At 38.3% G+C, this 26,371-nt stretch overlaps 1 protein-coding gene across 1 annotated transcript in view; it reads left to right on the forward strand.

Moving 5' to 3' along the window:
- RUNX1T1 (RUNX1 partner transcriptional co-repressor 1) overlaps window positions 1-26,371 on the forward strand; it is a 125,367-nt gene that overhangs the window by 47,336 nt on the left and 51,660 nt on the right. Inside the window, exons 2-4 of the mRNA XM_089898931.1 lie at window positions 20,249-20,386; window positions 22,395-22,636; window positions 26,043-26,132. Of these exons, the coding sequence (XP_089755057.1) occupies window positions 20,249-20,386; window positions 22,395-22,636; window positions 26,043-26,132 (470 nt within the window). The remainder of the gene's footprint in view (window positions 1-20,248; window positions 20,387-22,394; window positions 22,637-26,042; window positions 26,133-26,371) is intronic.

Raw genomic sequence — 26,371 nt, forward strand, 5'->3', positions numbered from 1 at the left:
AGGGTAATGAGGGAAGCCTTCATGGAAGAGGTGGCATTTCTTCTGTGTCTTGAAGGATCACAAGCTTCTTGTTGCCAGAGGACATTTTAAATACAGGGCGGAACATAAAACAGGAATGCTAAGGCATGAACCAGCGTGGCTAGAGCTTACAGCATGAGGAAGTATCAGAAGTAGACATCTGTCTTGTAGGTTGGAGTGGCAGAAAAGAAAGTAACTGGAGGCTTTTAAGCAGAGGGATCATATTGTTGGGTTGAATGTTCATATCACTTTGGAAGTGATGTACAAGGTAACTTGAAGAAGATGAAATCTGCAGTCTGCTTGGTGAGATAGGATGATGATTGGCTTCAGTATCAGTGAAAAAGAAAAGGAGGCTGGGATCAGCAGGCTCTAGAGGTACTAACTAGAGAGAACCAAAGGGCTCTAATACATCGGTTGGATGTGGAGCCAGGGACTGGGGAGTCTTGGTGTCTAGGATGACTCTGAATTCTTATTTGGACAACTGCTCGCCATCAACCAGAATAGTGAATAATTCATCAAGAGAGCATTAAGTTTCAGGTTTATCTGTTATATGACTGCTGAGATATTCCATAGGGAGCTAGATCACAGGTTTGTTGAGTAGAGATGTGTGTACTGGAAATCTTGATTTGAAGTCAGAGGCGATAGCTAAAACCTTTGGAATGGAGGCAAATGTATGGTGTGAAGAGAGAAAAGCCTCAAAAAGAACCCTGGTGACTACCAGGGCATCTGGGAGTTAGGTCTCATTAAAATCAGGGGGCAAAGAGTTTCATGGAGGGGGTGGTCTATAGTGTGAAATGCTGCAGAGGGACCAGGAGTTAATTGGGAGGGGCTAGATTGCATTTTGGATTTGGCCATCTGGAAGGAAGATATCAATAGTTACCAGTAAATCTCGGTCCCTTTGTTGGAGCTTGTTTGTGGTGCGTTGCAAAGTTGATGGAAGAGATGATGTAGACAGAGCCAGTGAGGTCTACCCTTCAGAAGCCTGCCAGTGGAAGGATGGAGGGAACACCATCTACATGGAGAGAGGGGTTGGTTTGTTCTTAGTGGGAGAGATTTGAGCATGCCTAGGTTCTAGGAGACAAGCTCAAGTTAAGGAGAGGGTGGAATGATTGGTAGAGTGAAGCCTCTAGAGACAGAAGTTGCCTCTTCTGAAACTCAAGATTCAGGTGCAGATAAGCAGGAGTTCTGAGGGTGAGGTTTGCAGGGCTTTATGCCTGATAACCTCACTTTATTTGCTTAAATAGGGCATGAGGTTATCAGAGTTTGGCTGGAGGATTGAGGCAAGTCAAATGATGTCTTCAAGATTAATTAATGCACCCTCATTTTTTACTGTCTTTCTTGTCTCATCTTGTCTGGGGCCCAACCAGGCTGGACATGCTCAGGCTTATTTAATCTGGAAAGCCTTCTTCATTTTCTGTGTCCCATTCAGCTTTTCCTCTTTGCTTTATCACACCACCCATCTAACCTTGACCTTAGCATGAACTCATGGTTATTAACCCTCCCTTTGTGTTTCCGGTTCATGACATCTCCCTGTTTCTTTTCTTACTGGTTTTATAACTAGTTCACGTTCTACTGTTGCCCCTTTGAAAGTTACAATTCTGTCTTTAAAATTTTGTTTTAGCAGATCTTTTGTAGTACTTCTGTGCCAGACACTGTGCTGGGGCTGGGATTCTGGGGTGGGAGCCCACTAAACTCCAAGGAAAAGGATGTAAAAGAATTTTGAGTTTTCCAAGTATGTGAAGGAAACAAAGGGGCACAAAAACCTGCTTGAGATTGGATGGCCAGGGGAGGATTGATGCCCGCAGGAGGTGACATTGATGTTGAAAATAGAAAAGATGAAAGTGAGCTGACCATTTGTAGAGGGGAGAAGGAAAATAGTAACTTTCTAGTATTTATCATATTCATAAATAGGTGTTCCATAGACATTGGATTATATCCTTCAGTATGTAACTGCCTAGAACTGTTTGTGATACTGTCCTGTCCTTCCCACTGATACTTCCTTGGTTCCTGAAGGCCCTATAAAACAGGGCTCCCCAACTGCCTCCTCGCCGCCCCCCGTCCCCCCACCCGTGAGTGGCAGGCGAGCAAAGCTTCATCTGCCGCTCCCCATTGTTCCATTACCGCCTGAACCATGCCTCCCCACCGCTGCACAATGGAAAAATTGTCTTCCACAAAACTGGTCCCTGGTGCCAAAAAGGTTGGCGACTGCTGCTATAAAAGACCTATAACAGCTTATCCTTCAAATTAAGGTAGAGAAGGACCATGTTTGTTTGTTAAAGGGTTAGGTGTTACTGAGCACTCAGTAATGTGTTCAGGGCGGGGCAGAAGAGAGGAACAAGATAAATTCCCCCATTCGACTGCATGGTGTTTCTCTCTGCATTTCCTCTACCCTTCCCTCTGCCCCTCAACTCAGGTAATTCTGAGTCACTAAAAGAGGAAAAGTGTGTGTGTGTGTGTGTGTGTGTGTGTGTGTGTGTGTGTGTGCGCGCGCGTGTGCATGCGTGCGCGCGCCACTGTAATTAGTTACTGCCATTATATGATCACTGCAACTTTAGTCCCAGAAGTAGACACTTGGGACAGATCTGAAGCTCCAGACGTTGGGTCTAGGTGGGTGTCGCAATTTACTGTCTTTAAGGGGTAGGATAAGAGTTACAGATTTCTCGTGGGTGAGGAATAGTGGGAGGTACTGAAAGGAAGATAAACCAAAGAGAAAGGGGAGACACTGAAGGTAAACGTCGCTGACTTCATAATTTTGCCTGGAGTCAGGCCAAGTAGACATAAAATATGATCTACCAGGGCAAAAGCTAGTGTTTTCTTGCAAATCTAAGCTCATACTAGTAAATTATTGTTTTTCAGAGAGAGATGATGAAGAGTTGTGAAATGGTTTATTAGTCTCCAGTAACTTTCCTGAGGTATCCTGGGCAGTAATTTTGAGAAGGGAACGGCACGTAATAATAAGCACTGGTTTGACCCCTCAAGACAGAGATTCCCAGCATCTTTTTCTTGCTGCTGCTCAAGGAATGACAACATTCACAATGAGAGTGGACTTCTGTGCTGGTGTTCGCCATGTGCCAAAAATCTTACCCCTTTGCTTTTTAAGGAAGTAGTAGTAGTGATATTATCATAGGGGTGATTTTGGGTATATCCTAATTTGAGTTATTGTTAGTAACAAGTTAATAATAATGTGAACCTTGAATGAGAACAGCTTCCTTAGTATTTAGACATTTATTACTTTTGTGATTAATTTATCTGACAAAGAGTATCAAGAAGGTCGTGCTTTTGAAAATGATCTTATATATCTCTTGCAAGCAACATTTTTCATTTGTACATGGAATGCTCTTTGCAGTTGTCCATCAATGTTTGGTTTGATTTCCTCCCATTATAATTCTTCATAAACTCAGAGAAGACATCTCTAGTGCTATATGAAATATAAATGATTCCTAGTAAATGGATGGGAATTTAGACTGTCATCTTAATTTAATAACATATTTACCCACATTTAAAGTATATGTATAGATGAGGCTACATTAAGGACTCAATAACTTGAATTTATTTACATGTCTACTTGAGGCACATCCCTAGAACTTAAGGTGGTGTGTATTGTAAAAATGTGTCATTCAGACTGTAGCCAGATAGAATTTTATAGTTCTTGGTTCCCTGATGGTCTTCCTGAGATTAAAAGATATGATTGCTTTTAAAGTGTCTTGATATAAGGGAAAATGGACTTACTTGAATATACATATACAGTTATTTCTTTAGTAAACAGAACTTGAGCTTCTGTCCTTAGGGAGTATTTATTAGCAAGAATTAATTAGGGTAACTTCTCTGAATTACTTTATTAATTTAAATAAGGTCATGGGCCTCCATGAAAAATTGTATTATAACTGAGGCAGAATCTATTAAGAAATAGTAAATGTGAAATTAACCCAACTGTGTAGAATTTATAGACCTAATCTTTTTACATATTGACCATATTAAGTCAAAGAGAAATGTCCATTTAAACACATAACCTTCAGTTCCCATGTGGTGTGTAAATATTATTATATGCAAAGAATTTGCTAATATAATTCATAGGCAGTCCAAACTTGTCTTTGGGAACCCTTCTCTAGACAACTTAGTGAAACTGCTTTAAGTGGAGAGTTCTGTTATGTTGTATGGTGCTCCTTGAACGGTTTATAAAGAATTTGATCATTTATTCGGGGATTTTGCTCTCATGGTGTGCTACTATACTTCTGGATTCTCCCCTGCTAAGTGATCTGTAGGTCTTTTCCTTTCTGTCTGTACTGTGTGTGGACTTCTTTATTACTAAAAGAGCATTTATCCCTTTACTCGATAAACACTGGTGCTAGGCTCTGCTAGATGATTGGGATACTGAGGTGAATAAGGCACTTTTTCTACCTTTGTGACATGTTCAAGGGTTTTCCTGTGCTACAGCCCCTGTAGAGAACCCTACCTCCTGACTCCTCCCCTCCCCCTTTTGGTTGTCTTGAATCCCAATTTTTTGCCCCTTCAAACTGAAGCTGAACAGCCTTGGTAGACTTCCAAATAGAGCGAAGTATATTTTTACCTTAATTTTTTTCACATTTAGTTTCATTTCTAGAAAAATCTAGGTGTGCTATATTTTATCTAAATTGATTTTAAGGCCCATGGTTATTTTACAAGTAAAAAAGTGCTCCCAGAAAAAAAGTGCTGCCACTAAGCATGAATAATGCTTTGATTCCATGGTTTTAGAGTACTTATCCCAGTTTCAGAGATGATATAAAGAAAAAACAAAGGGGTCTTAGAATTGTTTAAATACAGTGTTAAAACTGAGCAAAAAATTTAAAAGAAAAAGGCTTTTTATAGCATGACTGTTTGACAGTATATTTGAAAGCTCTGCCCCATTGTGAACCACTGATTTAACAGATAGCCACTCTTAATATTTCTGATATAGATCCTTTGTATGCATTATCCTTCCAGACTTTTACCTGTGAACACAAATACAGACACATCCATCCATCTATAACTGTCTTAAAATAGTTGTTTTTTTAAACAGGATCTTGCAAAGCATGTATCTTTGTAGTATCTTTCCATGTAAATATACGCATCATCATGTTCTACTGTATGGTTCTATTAGAATTTGAATTGCTAAATGTCCATTGTTGGACAACTAGGTTATTTCCAGTCTTCTTCATTATAAACATCTTTGTACACTTGGTATTATTTACTTAGGATACTTTTTAAAGAGTGGAATTGGTATATTAAAGGATATATATAATTTAAAGGCAGTTGGTACATATTGCCTAATTGTCCTATAGGAAAATGGGTATCATTTTACAAAAGTGTTAAAAGTGCCAGTTTGTACTGTAATACTACATTATCATTTTTAAAAATCTGTCAGTCTGTTAGATTAAAGAGTATCTTGTTTTAATAATGTAAAAAAATACTAGTGAGGTTAAATTTTTTTCTCCATAGGGTTATAGGTCATTTATTTTTCTTTTGTGCACTTCCTATTCCTGCTGTTTTACAATCTTTTTTTTGATGGGCTTTTTGACTTTTAATTATTGATTCGATGGGGCTATTTATATATTAAGGATATCAATTCATTGTTGTCACATAACAAATATTTGTTCCCTGGGTGTTGCTTGCCTTTTACTTCGTTTATGGTATTTTTTTGCTGTACTCAAATTTATTAATAAGTGCCGTTATTGGTTCTGCCTTTCCTATAGCTTAGACTCTCTTTTCCAATCCTAAGTGTAAACAAGTATATACCTATATATTTAGTATTTTTTTAAATTTTTATATTAAAGTTTTATTCATATAGGAAGTGAATGACTTTGTATATGAGACAGGGGTTTACTTCATTTTTTTCCAAATTGTTGTCTAGTAGTTCCAAAGAGAGTTCATTGAATTGCTTTATCATTTTCTCACTAATATTAGAAGTCATCTTTACCATATACTGAATTCTTAGATATATAGTCATTTCTGAGCTTTATATTTTTTCTGCTTTTCAGCTTTTATTTTGCTGAATTATCTGTTTCTATACCAGTAGTACATTGCTCAAATTGTAGTTGTATGGTGCATTTTAACAAATGTTAGGTTCAGTTTCCTCATTACATTTCATTTCCTGGTTTTCCTAGCTATTTTCATTTTTATTTCAAATTAACTTTTAAAACATTTGTAAAATTCTGGAAAAAAATTATTAGTATTTTAGTTGGGATTGCTTTATATTTGATGATTACGGTATATACCAAAGGGGAGTAGAATGGACATCTTGAAAATTTAATTTTTTTTTTAAATGGCTTAATACAACAAACTAAGGACCTACTGTGTTTAAGGTCCTTTTTTAGACATCGGAGATACAGAGTTAAGAGAAGAACCTTCATTCTTTTCCCTGACCGACTTTTAAAATTGTAGAAAGATTTTAAATAGATTATATATTGTAGAAGGATTTTAAGAAGATTTTGTCAGATTCATATTTTTAAAATATTGCTCTGGAGGCAAAGAGGAGAAGATTTGAGCAGAGAGGGACTAGAGGTAAAGAAAACCATTCAGAGGCTCTGTAGGTTCTGAACCCAAGTCAGAGGTTAACTGAGGGTGGATCCTAAAAGTGTCAACATTTAGAAGTGGAATTGATAGGATACTGGGCATGGATTGGATGTGGAAGGAGGATGGTGCAGAGGGAGGAGGCTTAGGGTGATTGTGGCCTTTTGGGCTTGGAGATAGAGATTGAAGTACAGGAGGAGGCACAGATTTCCTCAGGAAGATGTTAGATTTGGTTCTAAATACAGCTGTCAATGGGATATCTGGGTAGAGTGGTTAAGCAAGTAGTTAGATAACTCATCTGGTTCCCAGGAGAGAGCAGAGAGGTTGAAGGCAGTTAAGAAGAGGAGAAGGTGAGACCCTGGCTCGTAGGAGGGGCCAGGGTCCGAGAGAACTCAGTGAAACTCCTAGTGACAACTAGAAGAATGATACTACAGGAGAAAAGGAGTAAGAAGTGGCTGGACAGATCGAAGACTGCTGAGAGCTCAAGTAAGATAAAGATTGATTGATATCTTTTGGATTAACCACAAAAAAGTTTGTACCTATGCTGGAGTGGTTTGAGTGGAATGGTGTTGGTGGAAGCCCCATTGCAGTGGGGATTAAGTATGAATTTGAGAGACTGGTTCTATTATTATCACCATTGTTTTATTATCTCTATCATTGAAGAAATTTTGAAATTCCTTTTAAGGGAACTAAGGAATCCAATTGCTTTGCTCTACTTGTACCTCCACATCTGTATTTTTAAATAGAAAATGTCTTTATCCACAATTTACTTATACTAGGTTCTTAACAGTGTGATAAATTCTGGGACTGAGTTGATATATGATATTGAAATGATACGCTCCCTGCCATTATGGAGCATTGTCCTGTCTGGTAGGGGGTGTTAGACAACAAGTAATTGTACAATTATTTTTAACAGTTTCTGTAAACTCTGTAAGCAACAGTTAGATGGTACAATAGAGCTTATAACACAGGGGGTGGGGGGGAGGGGGGATCAGGGACACCTTTGAGTAAGTGAATTTGAGCCGAGGTGGGTTTCCTTGGCTAAGTGAAAGGCCCTGAGGTGAGGTGAAACTTGCAACTGATTAAACCAATGAGATGTGAGATAAGAGAGGAGAGGTAAGCAGAGACTAAGTCTATCTACTGTTCTAGGTCACTTAAAGGGTTTTGGATATTATCTTAAGAGTGATGGTAAACCACTGAAACACTTTAAAGTATTTAGAGTAGTAACTCGATCTGATCATTAGAATATAAAATTCTTGAGGACAGTGATTTCCCTTTGTTTTATTGCCTTCTCCCTGTTGTATGAAATAGTACCTAGCACTTTGTAGATGGCTCAGATATTTTTGAATAAATGCTGTTATTTAGACGAGTGAATACATTTGTGTTTGACAAGATTATCCCATCTGTTGTATGGTAAACAGATGGCATTACGGGGTGAGGGGTTGTGAAGATTAGCTCCTGAAAAAGTCCCAGTAAAAGATGGTAGTGCCCGAGGATGGTGATGGGGATGGAGAAACACGTTTAGGAGGGAGAATAATTTGATGGTGGCACCTGTGGGAGGAGAGGAAGATGTTTAATGTGTTTTATATATGAACAACAGAGTGTTGCAGGAATCCCTCCAAGTCACTATGATGTAACGGAACTTTTTTCCAAATGGTTCTTCCTGTTGTGTTTGGGTTTGCTTTTTGACATTGCCATGCACCTCTAGATTCCTACTTACTCAAGGTTTATCTTATTCTATTGCGAAGCTCTGTGAATTTGACACAGACTTTTAAAATGTCTCCTGAATCTCCCTCCTATTCTCCATTCTTAGGGCCGCTTGCATGCTGGATGCTGTATCATTTCTTGCCTACGCTCTTGGTATCCAGTTCTCTTGCCTTTCTTACCCTATTTATTCTCTGCTCCACATATACCTATAATATAAAAATGAGTATGTAATTCAGCTGCCTAAAAACTCTCTGTGCTTTCCCATTTCCTATTATGTGAAGTCTACACTAACAGTACCGATTGGTTATTTTAAAGAGTACATTCAATTAAATTCAACAAATATTCATTTGAGCTTCTGCTATTTGCTTGTCTGTGATTTAGTCACGGGTACATACTCTGCGCACCTTCTTAATTTTCTGCCTAGATTTACTAAGTCTTATCTGGGTAATCATAATTGACTGCAGCTGGATGTGTATGCCGCCATTTTTCTGCGACAGCTCTCAGAGCTGGCTCTATAGCCTTCTTTGTCATTGGCAAATAAGACAAATCTTGATGGAGTAAAAAATTGTGTGTACTTTGAGATTGTTAAAGGTTTGGATCACTATCTAATGATTTTTTTTCACCTTCTGGAATAATCTGCACTTTGGCAGCAGGGTGTTACATAAATGCTTATGTTCAATTTATGGGCCCTTGGTGATGCCTTTGTCTTTCTCTGCTCTTTATGCAAGCAGGAGTTCCTTTTCTATGTATTTAGGAGTTGTGGTTTTTTCCTTAGTGTTTTTATCACAGTCATTCAGCAAACATTCAGCTAGTTGCCTGTGCCAGCCGTTTCAAACTTGTCTTTCTTAAACAAGAGGTGCCTTTTTTCCAAACGAAATCTTAAAATACATTAAATCTTAAAACAGATTAATGTGGAACTATGCTGGTTAAAGTACCATAGTTAACCCCAGGCTGCTTGATATCCCCTTGGTGGCTCCAGGAGCTACCTCCAGGAAGTGGTTATTAGACTCTGAAGCAGAATCACTGGAGTGAAGGTAATAACAGATGTGGGCGAGATGACATTTCTAAGGAGCTTATACATACAATTAATGCCTGGAGTCTACCAGTCTTCATAAGACCCACATTCCTTTGCACACTTTATGAAATTAGTAATTGATTTTTCCAACTAGAACCACCATTTGGGTACTTATTAATGTTTATGATGCTTTCTCTTGGTGGGCTTCAGGTCATCTTTGTCAAAAATGAGTGAACTGGTTTAGACTATGTTGGGCCTCTACTCCATTTAAATGAGTGTGTGCTTTCAGCATGTCTCCTGTCTGCTTACTCATCCTCTGGCCCACTCTGGGTAACCATAGAGTTACTAATATGTCTCTGCCTGTTTTGTCAGAAACTCGCTTTACTTTTTTCCTTGCTTTTACTTTCTTCATTGATTCATTCAACAAACCTTTATCAAGTGCCTGCCGTTTCAGGCACTCTTCTAAATGCTGTGGAAGCTGGAGTTAACAAAATAGGTCAAAATTTTCTGCATTTGTGACGTTGACACTGTGATTGGGGAAACATTCAAAAACAAGATAAATATTTCAAGTACTAGCTACTTAAGTGCTATAGAGGAAGTGAAGGGAAATTCATTGTCCCTATAAGAGATGACACAAGATTTTTGAAGTTATTTTTCTAGAAATTGTGATAGATTAGTATGGATTTACCTTATTCTTTTGCCATCTTCCATCTTAACTCATGCTCTTTAAAGGCATGATGTCCTGCTTTAGGCAGTCATCCCTGTTTCTGGACCATCTGCTGACTCAGCTACTGACCAGCTTGTTCCAGGACTGAACCCTTGGCATTGTTCTCATTAGCATAGTTATCCCAATGTTTACTGATTACTTGGACTGAGTGACTTATTCTCCTGCTTCCTCAGAGCTCACTTATCTTAGTCATTGGGTTTCAAACTTTTATTTTTCCTTTTACCCATCAAATGAAATCGTATGCAGAAGCTCAACCTAGAAAACAAATGAAACATCTGAATGGGAATGGGAGGTGTTTAGGATGAGGCCAAAGGCACTCCTTCCCCCGATCCCCACACTTTCAGGCTGCATGGACACTTCCATGGACTCCTCCCACGGAGCTTTTGTTTTTTTTACATCTTTACTGGAGTATAATTGCTTTACAATGGTGTGTTAGTTTCTGCTTTATAACAAAGTGAATCAGTTATACATATACATATGTTCCCATATTTCTTCCCTCTTGCATCTCCCTCCCTCCCACCCTCCCTATCCCACCCCTCCAGGCGGTCACAAAGCACCGAGCTGATCTCCCTGTGCTATGCGGCTGCTGCCCACTAGCTATCTATTTTACTTTTGGTAGTGTATATATGTCCATGCCTCTCTCTTGCTTTGTCACATCTCACCCTTCCCCCTCCCCATATCCTCAAGTCCATTCTCTAGTAGGTCTGTGTCTTTGTTCCTGTCTTACCCCTAGGTTCTTCATGACATTTTTTTTTTCTTAAATTCCATATATATGTGTTAGCATACGGTATTTGTCTTTCTCTTTCTGACTTACCTCACTCTGTATGACAGACTCTAGGTCTATCCACCTCAGTGAAGCATTTCAGAGCCATAATTTGATTACGGTGTTGTCCTTTTATGATGACAGAAATACTCTATAACTGGGCTTTCTAGTATGGTAGCCATGTCACCATGGCTGTTGAGCACTTGAACGGTGGCTAGTGTGACTGAGGATCTAAATTTTAAATTTTGTTTAGTCTTAATTAATTAAAATTTAAATGGTCACATGTGGCTAGTACAGTAGTTTTGGAAGGTGCAGTTCTAGTATAATGCTGTCTCTAGATTTAATATTTACTGAATGTTTCTTTATTTCAGTTTTCCAGATCTTATATAAAATAATATTAGTTTTAGATGATAATGAACTCTGAGAAGACCTGGAGTGAGTTCTAGCTTGTAACCTCAACAAATTATCCACCCTCTCTGGTCCTCACTTCCTTTATATAAGGTGGTCAAATTTGTAGTACCTTTCATAGTGAGATTTTAAAGTGAGATAAAGCATGCAGGGCATTTGGCATAGTGCCTAATGCCTGATTTTAGGTGATTTATCCTAAGGGTTTTTGTGGGGTTTTTTTTCCTTGTAAAAATAAAACATGTTTATTGCATAACTTTAAATAAAAGAAAGATAACAGAAACTAAAAATAATCTATAATCCTACCAATCCATAGACAAGCAACAGGAAAACTTTGAAATGTGGAAAAAATTGGTTTTGGTTGATAATATGTTTTTTTTTCTTTGTTTTGAATGTACATATGTATGATGTATGACTACGCTGATACTATTATTGTAAAAAAGGGAGCTTTTGGAGACTATGTCATACATGTATAAATTGCCTTACAAATCTCCTTTTCTAATATAAAAGGTTTTAGGAAATATATTGTGATTGCTGAAAGGCATTTTAAAACTGATGAACTCAATAATCCAGTTCAAAGATTTATATTTGGTTACTTACTGTAGAAATTCATTTTAGGATTTTTTTTAAGGATGGAAAAAAAGATGTAGATGATTGTATCTTAAGTTAAATCTGTCATGTCTCTTGAAAGTTCTAGTGTTTCAAAATTGTGACTAAAGGCATGCCTTATTGTTACCTGAAAACTGGGTTCCCCTCTTGATGGGTGTTGCAAAAGACACAACCAAGCCAAAGATTGGGAAAAGGAAGGATTTATTACTTGCAGCAAGTAAGGAGAACACTGGAGATCCTTCCCAAAGCAGTGTCTCCCCAACAGCAAAACTGGGGGAGTTTTAAGCTACATGCATATTCATGATGGGGCTTGAGCAGAGGAGAATTCTACGTAGAACTGGGGCAGAGGGTGACAGAATCTAAGCTTTAGTTGATTGAATTCACGAGGGTCAGAAAAGGTCAACATCATCTTTCTTTAGGTTCTGGGGTCTTACCTTACCATTCTCCACCTGGATTGGAGGGCTTAGTTCCTGTAAAACAACTCCAAGATATGTATAAGATGGTTATGTATATCCCTTGAGGAGAAACTAGGACTCTGATTTATTGCTGAACTATTGTTTCTTGACTGCTTTTTCCTCTGTTCCTGCATTCCTTTGTTGCCTTAAAATCATTAATTACTGAGACCTATTCAGGGACAAGCATTGTGGCCAGGCTTAGATCACAAAATGGTTTAGGTCTAAAATGGCTTCTCTTATGTCAAAAAGCTACATCTCGTTCTTTTTCTCCAAGGACACCCTACCCCATCTGCCTACATTATGACATTATAGCAATATATATTCATTTAAAATATTAAATGTATTGAGCACCTTCTATGTGTCAAGCACTGTGCCAAGTGCTGGGGCTATAACAACAAATCATATGTCATAATTTCCCTTAAGTAAATTATGAACTAGTGGGAGAGACTGACGTTGGTTCTAAGTACAGTGTGATCAGTGCCGTAAGAGGAACTAGAGAGTGAAATAGGGAAATGTTGGGGAGTTTGGGACAGCCTGAGATGGGAGGGTTGTTGTTTCTGGCTGAAGTGACACCCAAATGGAGTTTTAAAGGAATGATGGACTTAACGAGGCAGTGGTGGGGTGAAGAGTATTTCAGGAAAGGGATGCAATGCAGTGGAACCCTGTGTGACCCAGGGGCATTTGGAGAGCCATAGTAGTTCAGTAAAGAGTTACTGAATGTATGGGGGTGGATGGGAACCAGATGAGCCACAAAGGTCTTTCTGTGCCCTACTAAGACACAAGGATTTTATGCTTAGCATTATGAAAGGTCTTTGGAGAATGGATCAGAGATGAATAGTCAGATCCGGGAGTCCATTCAATGGATTGTTGATCAGGCCAGGTGAGAGATGATGGATGATGAGGGTTTGGATTCAAGCTGTTGAAATGAGTTGCATTCTAGATATTTGGTTCCAGAACTTGGAAAGGATATTAGGGCTAGAGTTATAGGTACAAGTTATCTACATAATGGCCATGGTGTAACTATCCCAGCACCAATGAATCACTAAGGAAAAGGTATAGAGTGAAAATGTGAAGAGGAACATTGGGGGAAAATAACAGTAATTATCACAGAGCTGAAGAAGGGTGAACCCATAAAAGAGACTGAGAAGGAGCAGGAAGGCCTAAGAAAAATGAGGAGAGTGTTAGAATAGTGGTATCCTGGGAACAATATGTTTCAGGAAGGAGGAAGCCCTGAACAGTGTCAGCTGCTACAAAGATGCCAGATAAAGGATACAAGTGTTTCTTGTATTAATAATGAAGAAACAATTTAGAAGAGTTTCAAGTGGGAGTTAAGAGAATACATCCATGCTACATTCCAGGGTTATTTTAGTCAGGATTCTTTGGTTTTGAGTGAAAAGTCAACTCAAATTAGGTTTTAGGCAAAGTAGGGACTGATTGGCTAGGATTGTTTGGAAGATCCAAATTGTAGGAATTTTAGAGATGCAGCTGGTGCCTAGGATCCAGCAGAATGAGGAACTTTACTACAAAGCACTATAAAGATGATCTCTTGCCACTTCTTTGCTTCTTTCTGCCTGTTAGGTGCCTTCTTTTTCAACACAGAGCTGCTCTGTGGACTTGGAGGGCAGTAGACAGTGCGGTTTTCCTTGGGAAACAATCCTTGGGATTGTTTTCCTTTCCTGAGATTGCCCATCTTGGACTAAGCACTGTGCCTGGACCAGCCACTGGTATCTTGGGTACACGGTCATGAAAGAACATGGTGGTGCCCAAGGTAGTTATGAAATTAGAGGGTATGGCAAGTCCCTGTACTGGGAGGGAAACTTTCTAGGCATAAAGTCTTATAGGTGTCCCCTCCAAGTACACGTAAGGTGGAATGGGAAATAAGGAAAGTGAGTGTAGATTACTCTTTCAAGAACCTGAGCTGTGAAAGTGAGTGTTTTGATGATAACTAAACAGGGAAATTTGGACATTTTGTAGGGTATTTTGTAACCAAATCATTGATGGAGATTTAGTAATGAGGATTGAAAATGTATTTGAAAACAAGAGGTAGATATAAATTTTAATGTTTCTGGAAAAAAATTTCTGTGCAGACATATTCTTGTGGACATAGAAATTTATGTGGACGGAGGAAGTGTAGTGGTCACTTTATTGTCAGATATATTTTCTCTGGGTAGTCTCCTTTATGGTTTTTTTTTTTTTTTTTTTTGCGGTACGCGGGCCTCTCACTGTTGTGGCCTCTCCCGTTGCGGAGCACAGGCTCCGGACATGCAGGCTCAGTGGCCATGGCTCACGGGCCCAGCCGCTCCGCGGCATGTGGGATCTTCCTGGACCAGGGCACGAACCCACGTCCCCTGCATCGGCAGGCGGACTCTCAACCACTGCGCCACCAGGGAAGCCCTGGGTAGTCTCCTTTATGTTTGAGATGATCATAAGCCATATCTGGAAAAAGAAACCAGAGAATATTAGAGTTTGCGAAAGATCCTTGAGGTCATGTATTCCAGGATGCTTAGTTTTATAAATGATAAGTAGACTCCAAAGAAGTGAAGGAATCACTTATAGATACAGTAGTGCCTATCAGAAGACGAAGGGCTATTTTCTTCTTGGGTCTCTGTTTAGAGAGTGAGGAAGTCTTTCCTAGAACTTTTTCCATAGACCTCCCTTCATGACCCATTGCCCAGAACTGGAGCACAACACTCACCTCTGAAACCTGTTGCTGATATGGGGAATGTGATAACCTGATTAATGTAAAACAAGGAGAATCTGCCCCCCCAAATTTTGTACCTGAACAAAATTAGAGCTCTTCAGCAGGAAGACAGGGATAAGGGCTGTTGAGTAGGCACTCAACAGTATCTGTGACATAAGCTAAGCTGAAGAGCATATATTTCGTTCTGTGGTCAGTGGGACACTCCCTAAGGTTTTAAATCAGGGGGTAGGTCAGATCAGATTTGTATTTCAGATATAGCAATCTTCATATAACACCTGTGATAAGACATGAGGTAACAGCTCATTCTTACCTGAAACCACGTAGTAAGTTGGTTGCACAGTTGAACTGAATTTTGGATTTTCAGTATCTTCTCATATTACCTGTATTCTATTTCCTCATGTATTTATATGTTGTTGATGGTTCTGTGTTTGTCTTCTGCCTTGAGATTAGGGTTGCTATCTTTGAACTGGCTATAATATAGGGAATATAGGGAATGGATTTGTAAAAATTAGGAATGTAACCATGCTTCTAGTGAAAACCATGGTTGTGTTTGTTTTTTAAATGTCTTCCTAAGGAGGCAGTTAAAAAAATTGCTATCAAGTTGCTTACTATTTTCACTGGTTGGGGTGTTAGAGTGTATAATACACATTCACATATACAGCTGTTGTACAGATGGGCTGTGATAAATGCTAAAAGAGAGGCAGAGGAAACCTGATGTGGTTGACACCTGGGGCAACTGGGAAAAGCTGTACGAGGATGTGGAATCTATAATGGGCAGTGAATAATGTATAAGATGGGACAGGTCCTTCTAGATAAAGGAAACAACAGCATGATAAAGGCAGAAAAGCCAAGGAGTAATGTCAGGGTGCCCTATATAGACAGCATAGAATTGGGGGAAAGACACTGGAAATAAACCCATAAATGGATTGTGAAGTGGAAGGTCAAAGAGAACGGAGCTCACACGTGTTGGTACCTAATATGAGTAGGCGCTGTGGTGGGGTCCTGATGAGGTAGAGGATTGTATCCTCATTCCTATGAGGGACTGAGGCTCAGGGTAACTCACTTGCCTGAGGGGCCACTACTGATGGTCAGGAGTCTACATTTGCAACCAAGTCTGACTTAACTTGGAAGTTCTCCTGTTATTGCTAAATATCCTTCCCACTGTATCAGTACATCCAGCTTAAAATGTTAGTATTTGACTTTTATTCTTAGGCATTGTTGAATGGTTCTGAGCAGGAATGAATGTTACCAGAGGTGTTTTTCAGGGAAATGAGGTGGTGGTGGTGTGAAGACTGGATGGCTACCTTTCCAGTCTGCAGACAGTTGCTTGTAACATCTCACACCCAATCACTGGAGTCACTAAATGACTCAATTGTCAGAACTGTATTTGCCAAATTTTCCAGAGAAATAAAAATCAAATTCTGTACCAGTTTTGTTCCTCCTGCCTTTCCATTAATAGTACTGTGGTTCCACTTGGGCTTAATCCTCTTTAGTGCATACCTTCTAGCTTTTGTAACTCACACTTATTCAAATAAGACTAACTCTGGACTAACTACTAATTGACCAAAAAGTTCCTCAACCCATAACACCTATGAAACCAAGATACTTCTTCTATTATAATTGACATGATGAACTGTGATGGAAAATGTCATGCCATTCATTATACCAATACTGAAATCTTTTTACACCAATCATCTCTAGAATGGTATGTAAACAAGGGAAATATAGAATGCCTATTCTTCATACCTTAAAAACACATCTGGAACTATTTGAACTAACTAAAAGTAAAATAAGTGCCATGGCAGATTATGCCATACCTTTTCACATAAAACAACAACAACAAAAAGGGAAATGGAAAACATACCACTTCTAGAAGGCCCTGACATTGAATTGGATATTGAAATGGTATCGGTAATGTATTTATATATGCCACATTTTCTTCCATGCATCAGCCGTCTTTGGTGCATATGTGTTGGAGATTTGCCATGGGAGTTGAAAACTTACCGCATAGGGAAGATCTTGTTTAGAAATGGTGTGAATCATTAAGGTAGAAGTAAAGTCAGTTCTTTTAAAACAAATAATTCCCTGATCTGACAATTTTTTTTCTTTCTTTTTTTTTTCATTTTGTGTCAGTCTTTCAGTAAATGTCAGCTTTCCCCTACACCAACTAAAAACAGAGATTACATGCAAGAATGGTATAATTTTCATGAACTTAAAAAATTACATGAGACATATTATAACTTAATATTGGTTTTACTATATCCTCTAATTTGAAATGGAGTGAAATGCTTCTATGGTTGAATCATAGCTCTTTTGCTGTTTGCTATAGAAGTTTCAAGAATATATATTTCAAAATGTTTTTTTTTTTTTTTTTTTTATTAATCCAAAACAAATGCAACAGAACGCAGCATACTTGAAACACATTTTCTGAATTTATCTTAAATCTCTCTACTCCAGAGCGTTTTTGTGTGTGTATGGCTTAGGCTTGGCTGGTTATTTCATCATCTATTTCAATCCTGGGTTGATTGCACTGAACAGCACAGAATGAGTTACATATGGTCCCACTTTGTCTAAGTTTGTAGGACCTCTGGGTTGGAGCTCCATTTCATCAGAGTGAAGCTAGCCATCACAGAAATGTGGCTAATGTCAAAATCTTAAATACATACACGTATACATGTATTCCAGAGAGAATGTATATACTCCTGTTAGAAGTAGTGGTGTTTTTCTATTCATTGGCTCAGTGGTTATTGCTCCTAAAATATTGACATCTCAGGAATTTAAAAAAGTTGTTCATCTACGTTTTATAATAATTGTTGTTGGTATTATTATTATTAAATTCTGGATAGGAATCATGTTACACAAGTGGACCAAGACAGGTATTCAAAAGGTATTCAAAATAAAATTATGAATATATCAAAAATATTTCTAAAATTGGGCAGAGGAAGACAGAAGAAATACAAACTATCTTAAAAGAGTCTGAAGAGGAAACCCACTGTCAACTTTATGGTTTATTATTCCCTTTTTCCTTAGTGTGGGCTACTGGAAAAAGAGTAATGAAAAGCGTGTTTAAGATACATTTCCAAGTTTAGGTATTGCTCAAGAATTTCATCAAGTAAGGTAGGGCCTGTGCCCACCAAGGCTCAGCTTTTGGTGGTGGTGAAACTGTCCAGGGTAACTTTCTCCCTTTCCAAGCTCTTTTCTCCCTGCTTTTTGGTCTGTTCCCTCTTTCTCACCCTTTCCTTCTATTGCTCAATATACTTATTTACTTCTTTCTCTGTTTTTCCCACTTCCCCTTCCCCCTCCTGCTCTTCCTTTCTCTCTCTCTGTGCAACCACGTGCTTCAAATCTGTGGGTCTGGACTGCCTTCGCTAACAGCTCCATGTGAGTGTTAGCAGAATGAAAACCAGATGGACCAGCAGTTCCCACTGTTATCTCCCAGCTGACTCTGGCAAGCCTCCCTTTATCCCTCCTTCCTTGGCATGAGGGAAATATTTGCCTTTATTTAGGGAGACTTGTATTTGCTGCTATACCTCTTCCCTCAGCTGCAACACAAGTGGAAAGCTATTTATTCCCTTGTTGCTGAGGTTGGTTGAGGTGAGTAAATGGTGCAATGAATTTTACTATCAAAGAAGTGGTTTTAAATCTGCCTAACTTCTGCATTTCTCTACAACAAGTTATTCACTGGTACTCGTTAAGTGTTCTGGAATAGCAATATGAGGTCAAAATTTTAACAATACGATAAAGGTAGAGACACTCTCCATGCATCTTCACAATCATCTCACTCAGAACGCTTAATTCACAATAGGGACAGTCATTGTTATTCAGCCGGCAGTAGACACTAAGACATAGAGACCCTGATACTGGTCACTGGATCATCATTCACAGTGCTCTTATTAGAATGATTATTATTTTCATTCTTCCCTAATACGGTGTCAACGCTATTTCAACTTTCAGAAGTTGTGTTCTATTGCAACCCAAGTCTTATGAAATTGCTTTGAATAAAGGGGAGGTAGATTTGGAATTGTCATAGTAGTAATTTGGGCTTTTCATTTTAATAATTGACAAGTAATTTTGAGAGTTTTTCACTACGGTGATCATAATGTTTTAAGAGACCCATTCTTTATTAATAGTCTGTGTTACGTTACTTTTCAAAAACTCCAAATGGGAGATACCTGTGCCTGAGGCCACAAGAGGCGCCTCAGGTATTTTTTGGGGGGTGTGTGTGCATGTGTACACATGTTTGTAGAAAATTGGATCTAAACAAACAAATGAAAACTTTTTTTTTTAACTGGAGATCTGTTTCTTTGAGTAGATCAGATTGAGAAAAAAGTTTAAAATTCCAAGGGAAAAGTATACTTAGTATAAAACAGTCCTGCAGTGCAAATGTTCATTATTGGGTAATGAGGAAATTTCTCCCTGTCACATACTCATGAAAAAATATTAGAAAGGTCTTTAGTTCTCAATTTGGGACTTTTCCATTCTTACTCTGCCTGAGATTATTAATTGAAGTATTGGTTTTTTATGTTTTATTTTATTTCTTTATTTTTAAAATTTATTTATTTATTTATGGCTGCATTGGGTCTTCGTTGCTGCACACGGGCTTTTCTCTAATTGCAGCGAGTGGGGGCTACTCTTGGCTGCGGTGCACGGACTTCTCAGGTTTCATATTTTTTAAATGGTGGATCATAAACTCACAAGTTCTAAGTCAATAATAACTTCACTTCGTTTTGTGACATTTATGTAGTGGTGATTTTTCAAACAGGTCCGAAAAAAAATTGAAGTGAGAGGTTATGTCTGGGAGACATAGCCTGCTTCATCTGTTAGGCTAGAAAACTAAGCATGGAAAGGGGATGGTAGGTGTTACAAAAAAGTCATTGCAAAACACCAACTTCTAACAGTATCCCACCTGCATAACAGCCTAAGATTTGTGTTATTTCTGAGCTGTCTGAGGGGTTCATTACCGTCCCACTTCCTCATCTATTTTTTACCTCTTGCTAATGTTGGCTTCAGCTTCAAGCGAAGTTGTGCTGTTGCATATAACACTACCAAGGTAGCATCTGTCTAAGCCAGAAATAACAATAAGATGTAAAATTACCCAGTTAGAAATGAGGTCCTGCCATCTGTGCTACACCTTCTTAAGTGGGGTTTGGATGATGAAGTCTTGATTTAAGCTTCAGTAGATAAGCCTATTTTATTGATAGAAGATGTTGGATTTCTTACCTTGCTTGTAAAAAAGATGAACCTCTCTTATAAAACTGAGGTACCAAAAAAACCCTAAGGTGCTTAAGGAGTAAAATAACATGATGATGGTGGCATCCTCCAGATCGGACTGAGAAGCACTCCACGATGCCAGACTCACCTGTGGATGTGAAGACCCCGTCTAGGCTGACTCCTCCCACGATGCCACCTCCCCCAACAACTCAAGGAGCTCCCAGAACCAGTTCATTTACACCAACAACGTGTAAGTAGGCATTTCTGCATTTGCTGTTTCCGTTTTCAAGTTCAAATTAAATTTTTTCCTGCAAATAAAAATTAAGGGACAGTAAGATCCAGCATCAATGTATTATGCAGAAATGAAGCCCCACCCCCCCACACAAATAATTTATATGCCAGTGAGTAGGTATTGAGCACAGAATTATCATATCTTGGGTAAAATTTGTATGACTGCCAGTATTTGCCTGCCTTTTCATTATTGTTTCAAAGTTGTAGTCTTCTGTGATTTCAGTGAATGAAGAACACTGCCTTTGGTCTGTAACTCATCATTACCACGTTAACTTCTCCTTTGACTTAATGAGGAGCTCCTTATTTTAGTTTGTTCATTTTGACTTGGAACATGTTAATATGCTATAATTATTTCCAGGTTACTTCTGATCTTCTAATCCACTTTCTTCTGTTATTTACAAATAATGTTAAAATCTAACATTCTTAAGTTAAAAGAGGGATCATTCTATGCAACAGTTGCATACAGAAAACTTTCTGAAATAAGGAGCATCTTTCTTGTCTTGAACTTGTCAGACATTTATTAAATATTTATTCCATTTCAACTTGGCTCTAGACTTGTGTTCTGAATCAGTGGAGTGTATTGCTTTTTGTGTCATCCAAGGAAAGGACAGAATATTCTGATAGAATAGCAACTTCCCTTTTTTCCTGTATATTTTAATAGGAATAGCAGATAGCTTTGTTTTCATCCATCTGAAAGTCCTGGTTAAAATATCATCAAAGATTTGTGAAACTAATAAATGCCGTTGGTTGCAGATAATACTATTTACAGACTGTGTGCCCTGAAATCTGTATATGAATGAAAAATAACTAATAGGCAAAAATAGATCCTTGGGATTATAAGGGTTCGGCAAAACACACATCCAGGCTATTTATGCAGTGTTGCGCTGCCTTTTATAAGACCTTTCCAAACATGTAAGGAGCAGGGGCCTGCAACAGTGCCAAGTTGTAACCCTGTCATCTTGTATTTGGTTTGTTGTTACCCAAAGCCACAATGATAGGCATATGCCTCCTCTGAGAGGTCCTAGTGAGATGTCATTTCTTGACAGGTTGCTTTGGTACTCATTTGGGACGAGACCACTTTATTTTCTTGAACCTTTTAAGAATAATAAGGTGCTTAAAACATCTTCAAGCTATTGTTGGAGGTAGTTTATCAAAATTATATTTAAAAGATGGGTTTGATAAAGATCTAACATGGTAAAGTCAACATTTTCTTTGGTGAGAAATGTGCAAAATTTTCTAGGTTCTTAGGGATTATCACCTTGACGTTCAAATAAATTTTATCAAATGAATTTACGAAGTTACCACCAATCCATGCTGTTAGTTGGACTGAGATGTCCCCTTTCGATTTCTAGAAATAACTCTTTGATAATTACCGTATGCATTTTGGCTTCTTACATAAAATTGGTGTTTTCCTTAAAGAAGTGGTTAAGAAATATGAGGGGGAGAAAATAGCCTTCTAATTGGGTGGTATAAGGTTAAAACTTGAAAGTCGTATTTCTATAAACACAGCTGTCAGTTGTGTGTACAAAACATGATTAAAAATGTCCAGTGATAAATTTAGTCTCCACCAAATGTCCATTTTCTCTAGGGGAGCAGTTTAGAAAGGAATAGTTCTGTTATATTGATGTAAGCCTGGGACAAAAGGCTGACATCCAAAATGCTGTTTGTTCTGTGTTTGCATATGTGTGCATGGGAGGCAGGGCTGTCCCTGTGCTCCAGCCGGCTCCCATTTCTTATCAGCTTCTGTGCAGGATATCCTCATGTGGTGTGAGGAGTCCACCCATTTAGTTATGGAGTACCTGAGCCTCTGGTAATCCTGGGAAGTCAAAGCATTTTACCAAAAAGGCCCAACAGCTTTTAAATTACCAAATTCACTAGATTGAAAGGGAAGGATGCTTAGTTGTAATCTCCTTGTGCATGTTCTCTGTAAGTTTATTTTTTCTTTCTGATTTTGTGCCCTCTGACAGTAACTAATGGCACGAGCCATTCACCCACAGCCTTGAATGGCGCCCCCTCACCGCCCAATGGCTTTAGCAATGGGCCTTCCTCTTCTTCCTCTTCTTCTCTGGCTAATCAACAGCTGCCCCCAGCCTGTGGCGCCAGGCAGCTCAGTAAGCTGAAACGGTTCCTCACTACCTTGCAGCAGTTTGGCAATGACATTTCACCGGAAATAGGAGAGAGAGTCCGCACCCTCGTACTAGGACTGGTGGTAAGCAAATGGAAATCGGCCCAGTTTGGGTTACCAGGGAGAGTGTGGGGGAGATTCAAAATACAGATTCCATTCTCACAGGTATTTTGTTTCTACACCTGGAGATTGCATGCAAGTCTGATGATTCTGTAGTAACAAGGATTTCAGTTCTGCATTATGTATTGACCCCACCATGATTTCTTTTCCTATTGATATTTAGCTAATGAAGATGTGGTTGTACAAATTTATCATTATCTTGGCCATAAATGTGTGTGTGCATAAAATTTAATAAGTATATCCTCCTGGCATGGCTAGTGTCTTTTCAACAATGACAGAATATTTTTGTTATGTTAATGGTTTGCTTAATCTAATTGGGTACTTATTTTAACTTAGTTGCTTTGGGGGGTTTTTATTATCAGCCTAGGTGAGCAAGAATTTATAACAAGTAACACATTATTCTTTTATGTTTTCATTTTTAAGGCTAATAGCATTGAATTTTTTGTGTGTGGTAAAATACATGACATAAAATTTACCATTTTAACCATTTCTGAGTGTACAGTTCAGTGGCATTAAGTACATCCACATTGTTGTATAACCATCACTACTATCCACTTCCAGAACTTTTTCATCACCCCAAACTGAAACTACCCATAAAACAATAATACCCTGGTTTCTTCATCCCTTAACCCCTTATAACCATTTATTGCTTTTTTTTTAAAAAAAAAAAAACAGTTTTTTGCTATAGGTAGAATTACACAAACCATTAGTTTGAGAACAGAAGTGTTGATTTTGGCACATTATATTAAAGTCTGTACATTGTCACACTGGAAATTAGAGCATATTTCCTTTTCTTGCATTCTAAATCACTTTTACATGTCCTGTGACTTTCTTTATGAAAAGAGGATTTTCATTTAGGAAGGTGATTTTCCCATAGCACACTGAGTCATAGAGAAGCTTTGAGTCACATATTCAGGCCTTTTATCATCCAGGCTTACAATGGAACTGAAATTCATACGATAGGCAGCAGTTTCCTTTTTCTCGATACAATCATTTATTTTTATTACATGGACTTATCATGGGCAAAGCCATAGCAGTTGTGTTTTACAAAAGAAGCCCTAGAAGTAAAAGTCTGGGTGAGAGTTTAGTGCCGTAGACATGCTTCAGATCATAGTATCTCACATTTGACAGAGATTTTGCAATTCAGTTTTTAACCCTTACCTCCCTCTCCCCCACACTTTAAGAACAAGAAGCTTTCACATTTCTCATAATCCATCAGCTTCCTCTGACAAATTTGTATTCCTCTGGAATACAAATCACCTTGTATTCCTCTGACAGGAAGGTGATTTTGGCATAGTGTGTCAGCATACTGCAGTTACTTTTGTCAGTCACTTATCTTTTCCTTTTTATTTGTTCTTGAGTTTTGCATAAAGCGTTTTTGACACATAAATAGGTTACATCATAGAACCACAAAGTAAATCCAAAGCAGTAATTGTATCAAGTGAGTGATGAAATGTTGTTACTAGTAAAAACTGTTTATTTTAAAACTGCTTTATAAATTTGATATGTTCTTTAACTGTGGTTTCTATAACTTCAAATACAGAAAAATTTGGTAGCTTTAAGTAGATTTTTCCCACATATTAAGTGGAATACTTTTGAGGGCAATACTCTTTTAAGATTTTATTTATCTAAAGACTTTATCAAGATAAGTTGGGGAAAACATTATTTTTTTTTTTTTTTTTTTTTGCGGCACGCGGGCCTCTCACTGTTGAGGCCTCTCCCGTTGTGGAGCACAGGCTCCGGCCGCACAGGCTCAGCGGCCATGGCTCACGGGCCCAGCCGCTCCGTGGCACGTGGGATCTTCCTGGACCGGGGCACGAACCCACGTCCCCTGCATTGGCAGGCAGACTTTCAACCACTGCGCCACCAGGGAAGCCCGAAAACATTAATTAATAGTGCTAGGCATATATTCAGTAGGCAGTGAACATTTGTCAAAAGATGAATGAATAGAGAATGATTTTGTTTTGAGCGTTTGACTGCAAGCTTTTACGCATGTCATTTTATTTATACACATTTTACATGTGGGGAAACTGAGGCTTACAGAAGAAAAATATTCTAGGCCACCCCATTGGTAGTGACAGCCCTGTGATTTGAACTCAGGTAGTAATCGTAATGAATCACATTATACAACATGTTATTTAGATGGAGTTAAGAAAAGTGTTAATAAGAACTGTTTTAATGTACAAAACACAACTAGTATGGCTTTAGAAAATGGAGCCAGAGAAACGAAATGAAAGATTAAAAAATGGACTCTCTGACCCTTATTGTTACAGATAGGAAGTTAGTGTTTAGTCATAGTTTCAAGGGAAGATGTTTCAAGTTTGGGGGTATAAAAAACTTAGAACTTGGTGCCCCCATACTTTATCATAAAAGGAAAAGGAACTTGCATTAAAAACTAGATGGAGCAATATTCTAAAATTGTTAGGTCACAAATACCCCAAGTTTGTCAGGTGTGAGGATAATTGACGGGATGAAAAATTTGACACTGAAGTTTACAGTTGTGATTCTGCATAAGGACTGAGGAAAATGAACCAAATGTTGAGTCAATATGGTTAACTGACTCAGCACCTTTATAGTAGGTTGGTTGTCTATTAAATAGATGCTTTTATCAATGCACATTACCCATTGTAGGATACAAACCCTGAGTATTGAGGGCTTGTTTTTATGGGGTAGGTTAGGAGTCAATTTGACTCATTATGTGTAGTCTCTTTTGGGTTGAGCAATATACATTGCCTCTAGGATAAATGGATTATCTTTGATAACTGGGGAATTTTTTTCACCCTGTAAGACTCAGTGACTCAGAGGAAGGCTCAGACCTTTCCTTTGGCCTCATTAACACAGCCAACTTAGCTGTTCATCCTGAGCAAAGATGCTCTGGTAAGCAAAGAAAGGATGCAAGATGGAAAGACAGAAGGAGAAGGGTATTTCCATCAGCAGGAACAGTGACGTGACATGTGGGACAAATTGAGAGATTCTAACACTTGCCTTTGGCCTTTAATTGATCTGTGGTGCTTTTAAATACATCCAAATGTGTTTGTTTTCCATAAAGATAATGTTAGAAGTTTCTTCATAATTCCAGGGACTTCTCTGACGATTAAACTATGCTGAGGTGCCTGCACATTATTCTCAAAGTACCAAATTTAATGTGTTTCATTTTCAGATGCAATTTTTAGATGTAGGTGATACAATAAACAATAATATATGATCTTTTTTTTATAAAGTCAAACAGTTTTATAAAGAAAAAACTGCTTTCTGTATGTGTGTCTGCTGGTTATCACAGTGTTGTAACAATATTAGTAATTTATTAGTTTCAGTGTTTTTACTGTTTACCAAGAGACAATGTATGTATAATACATATTTTCTCCCACAGAACTCTACTTTGACAATTGAAGAATTTCATTCCAAACTGCAAGAAGCTACGAACTTCCCACTGCGACCTTTTGTCATCCCATTTTTGAAGGTATTGCACAGCTCACTGGTCTGGAAAGTATTTCAAACCATATTGTTGCTAGGTCACAACAGTGTTTCTTTTTAGGAGGGGGTCAGAACATTTAAGGGAGATTTGACTTAGTTTAGTGGATGAAAACTATCTGAATAAATGTGTTTTTATGATAATTTCCAAAATAGTTCTAAAATTATAATACAGTGTTTTGTGTAGTTAAGTTTGGAGAAGAATTGAGAAATCTCTTTGAATAAAGG

The sequence above is a fragment of the Delphinapterus leucas genome, chromosome 17 (assembly GCF_059928025.1).
Source record: "Delphinapterus leucas isolate spDelLeu-1000000601 "Yukka" chromosome 17, BTC_Dleu_Yukka2, whole genome shotgun sequence".
Taxonomy (NCBI): Eukaryota; Metazoa; Chordata; class Mammalia; order Artiodactyla; family Monodontidae; genus Delphinapterus; species Delphinapterus leucas.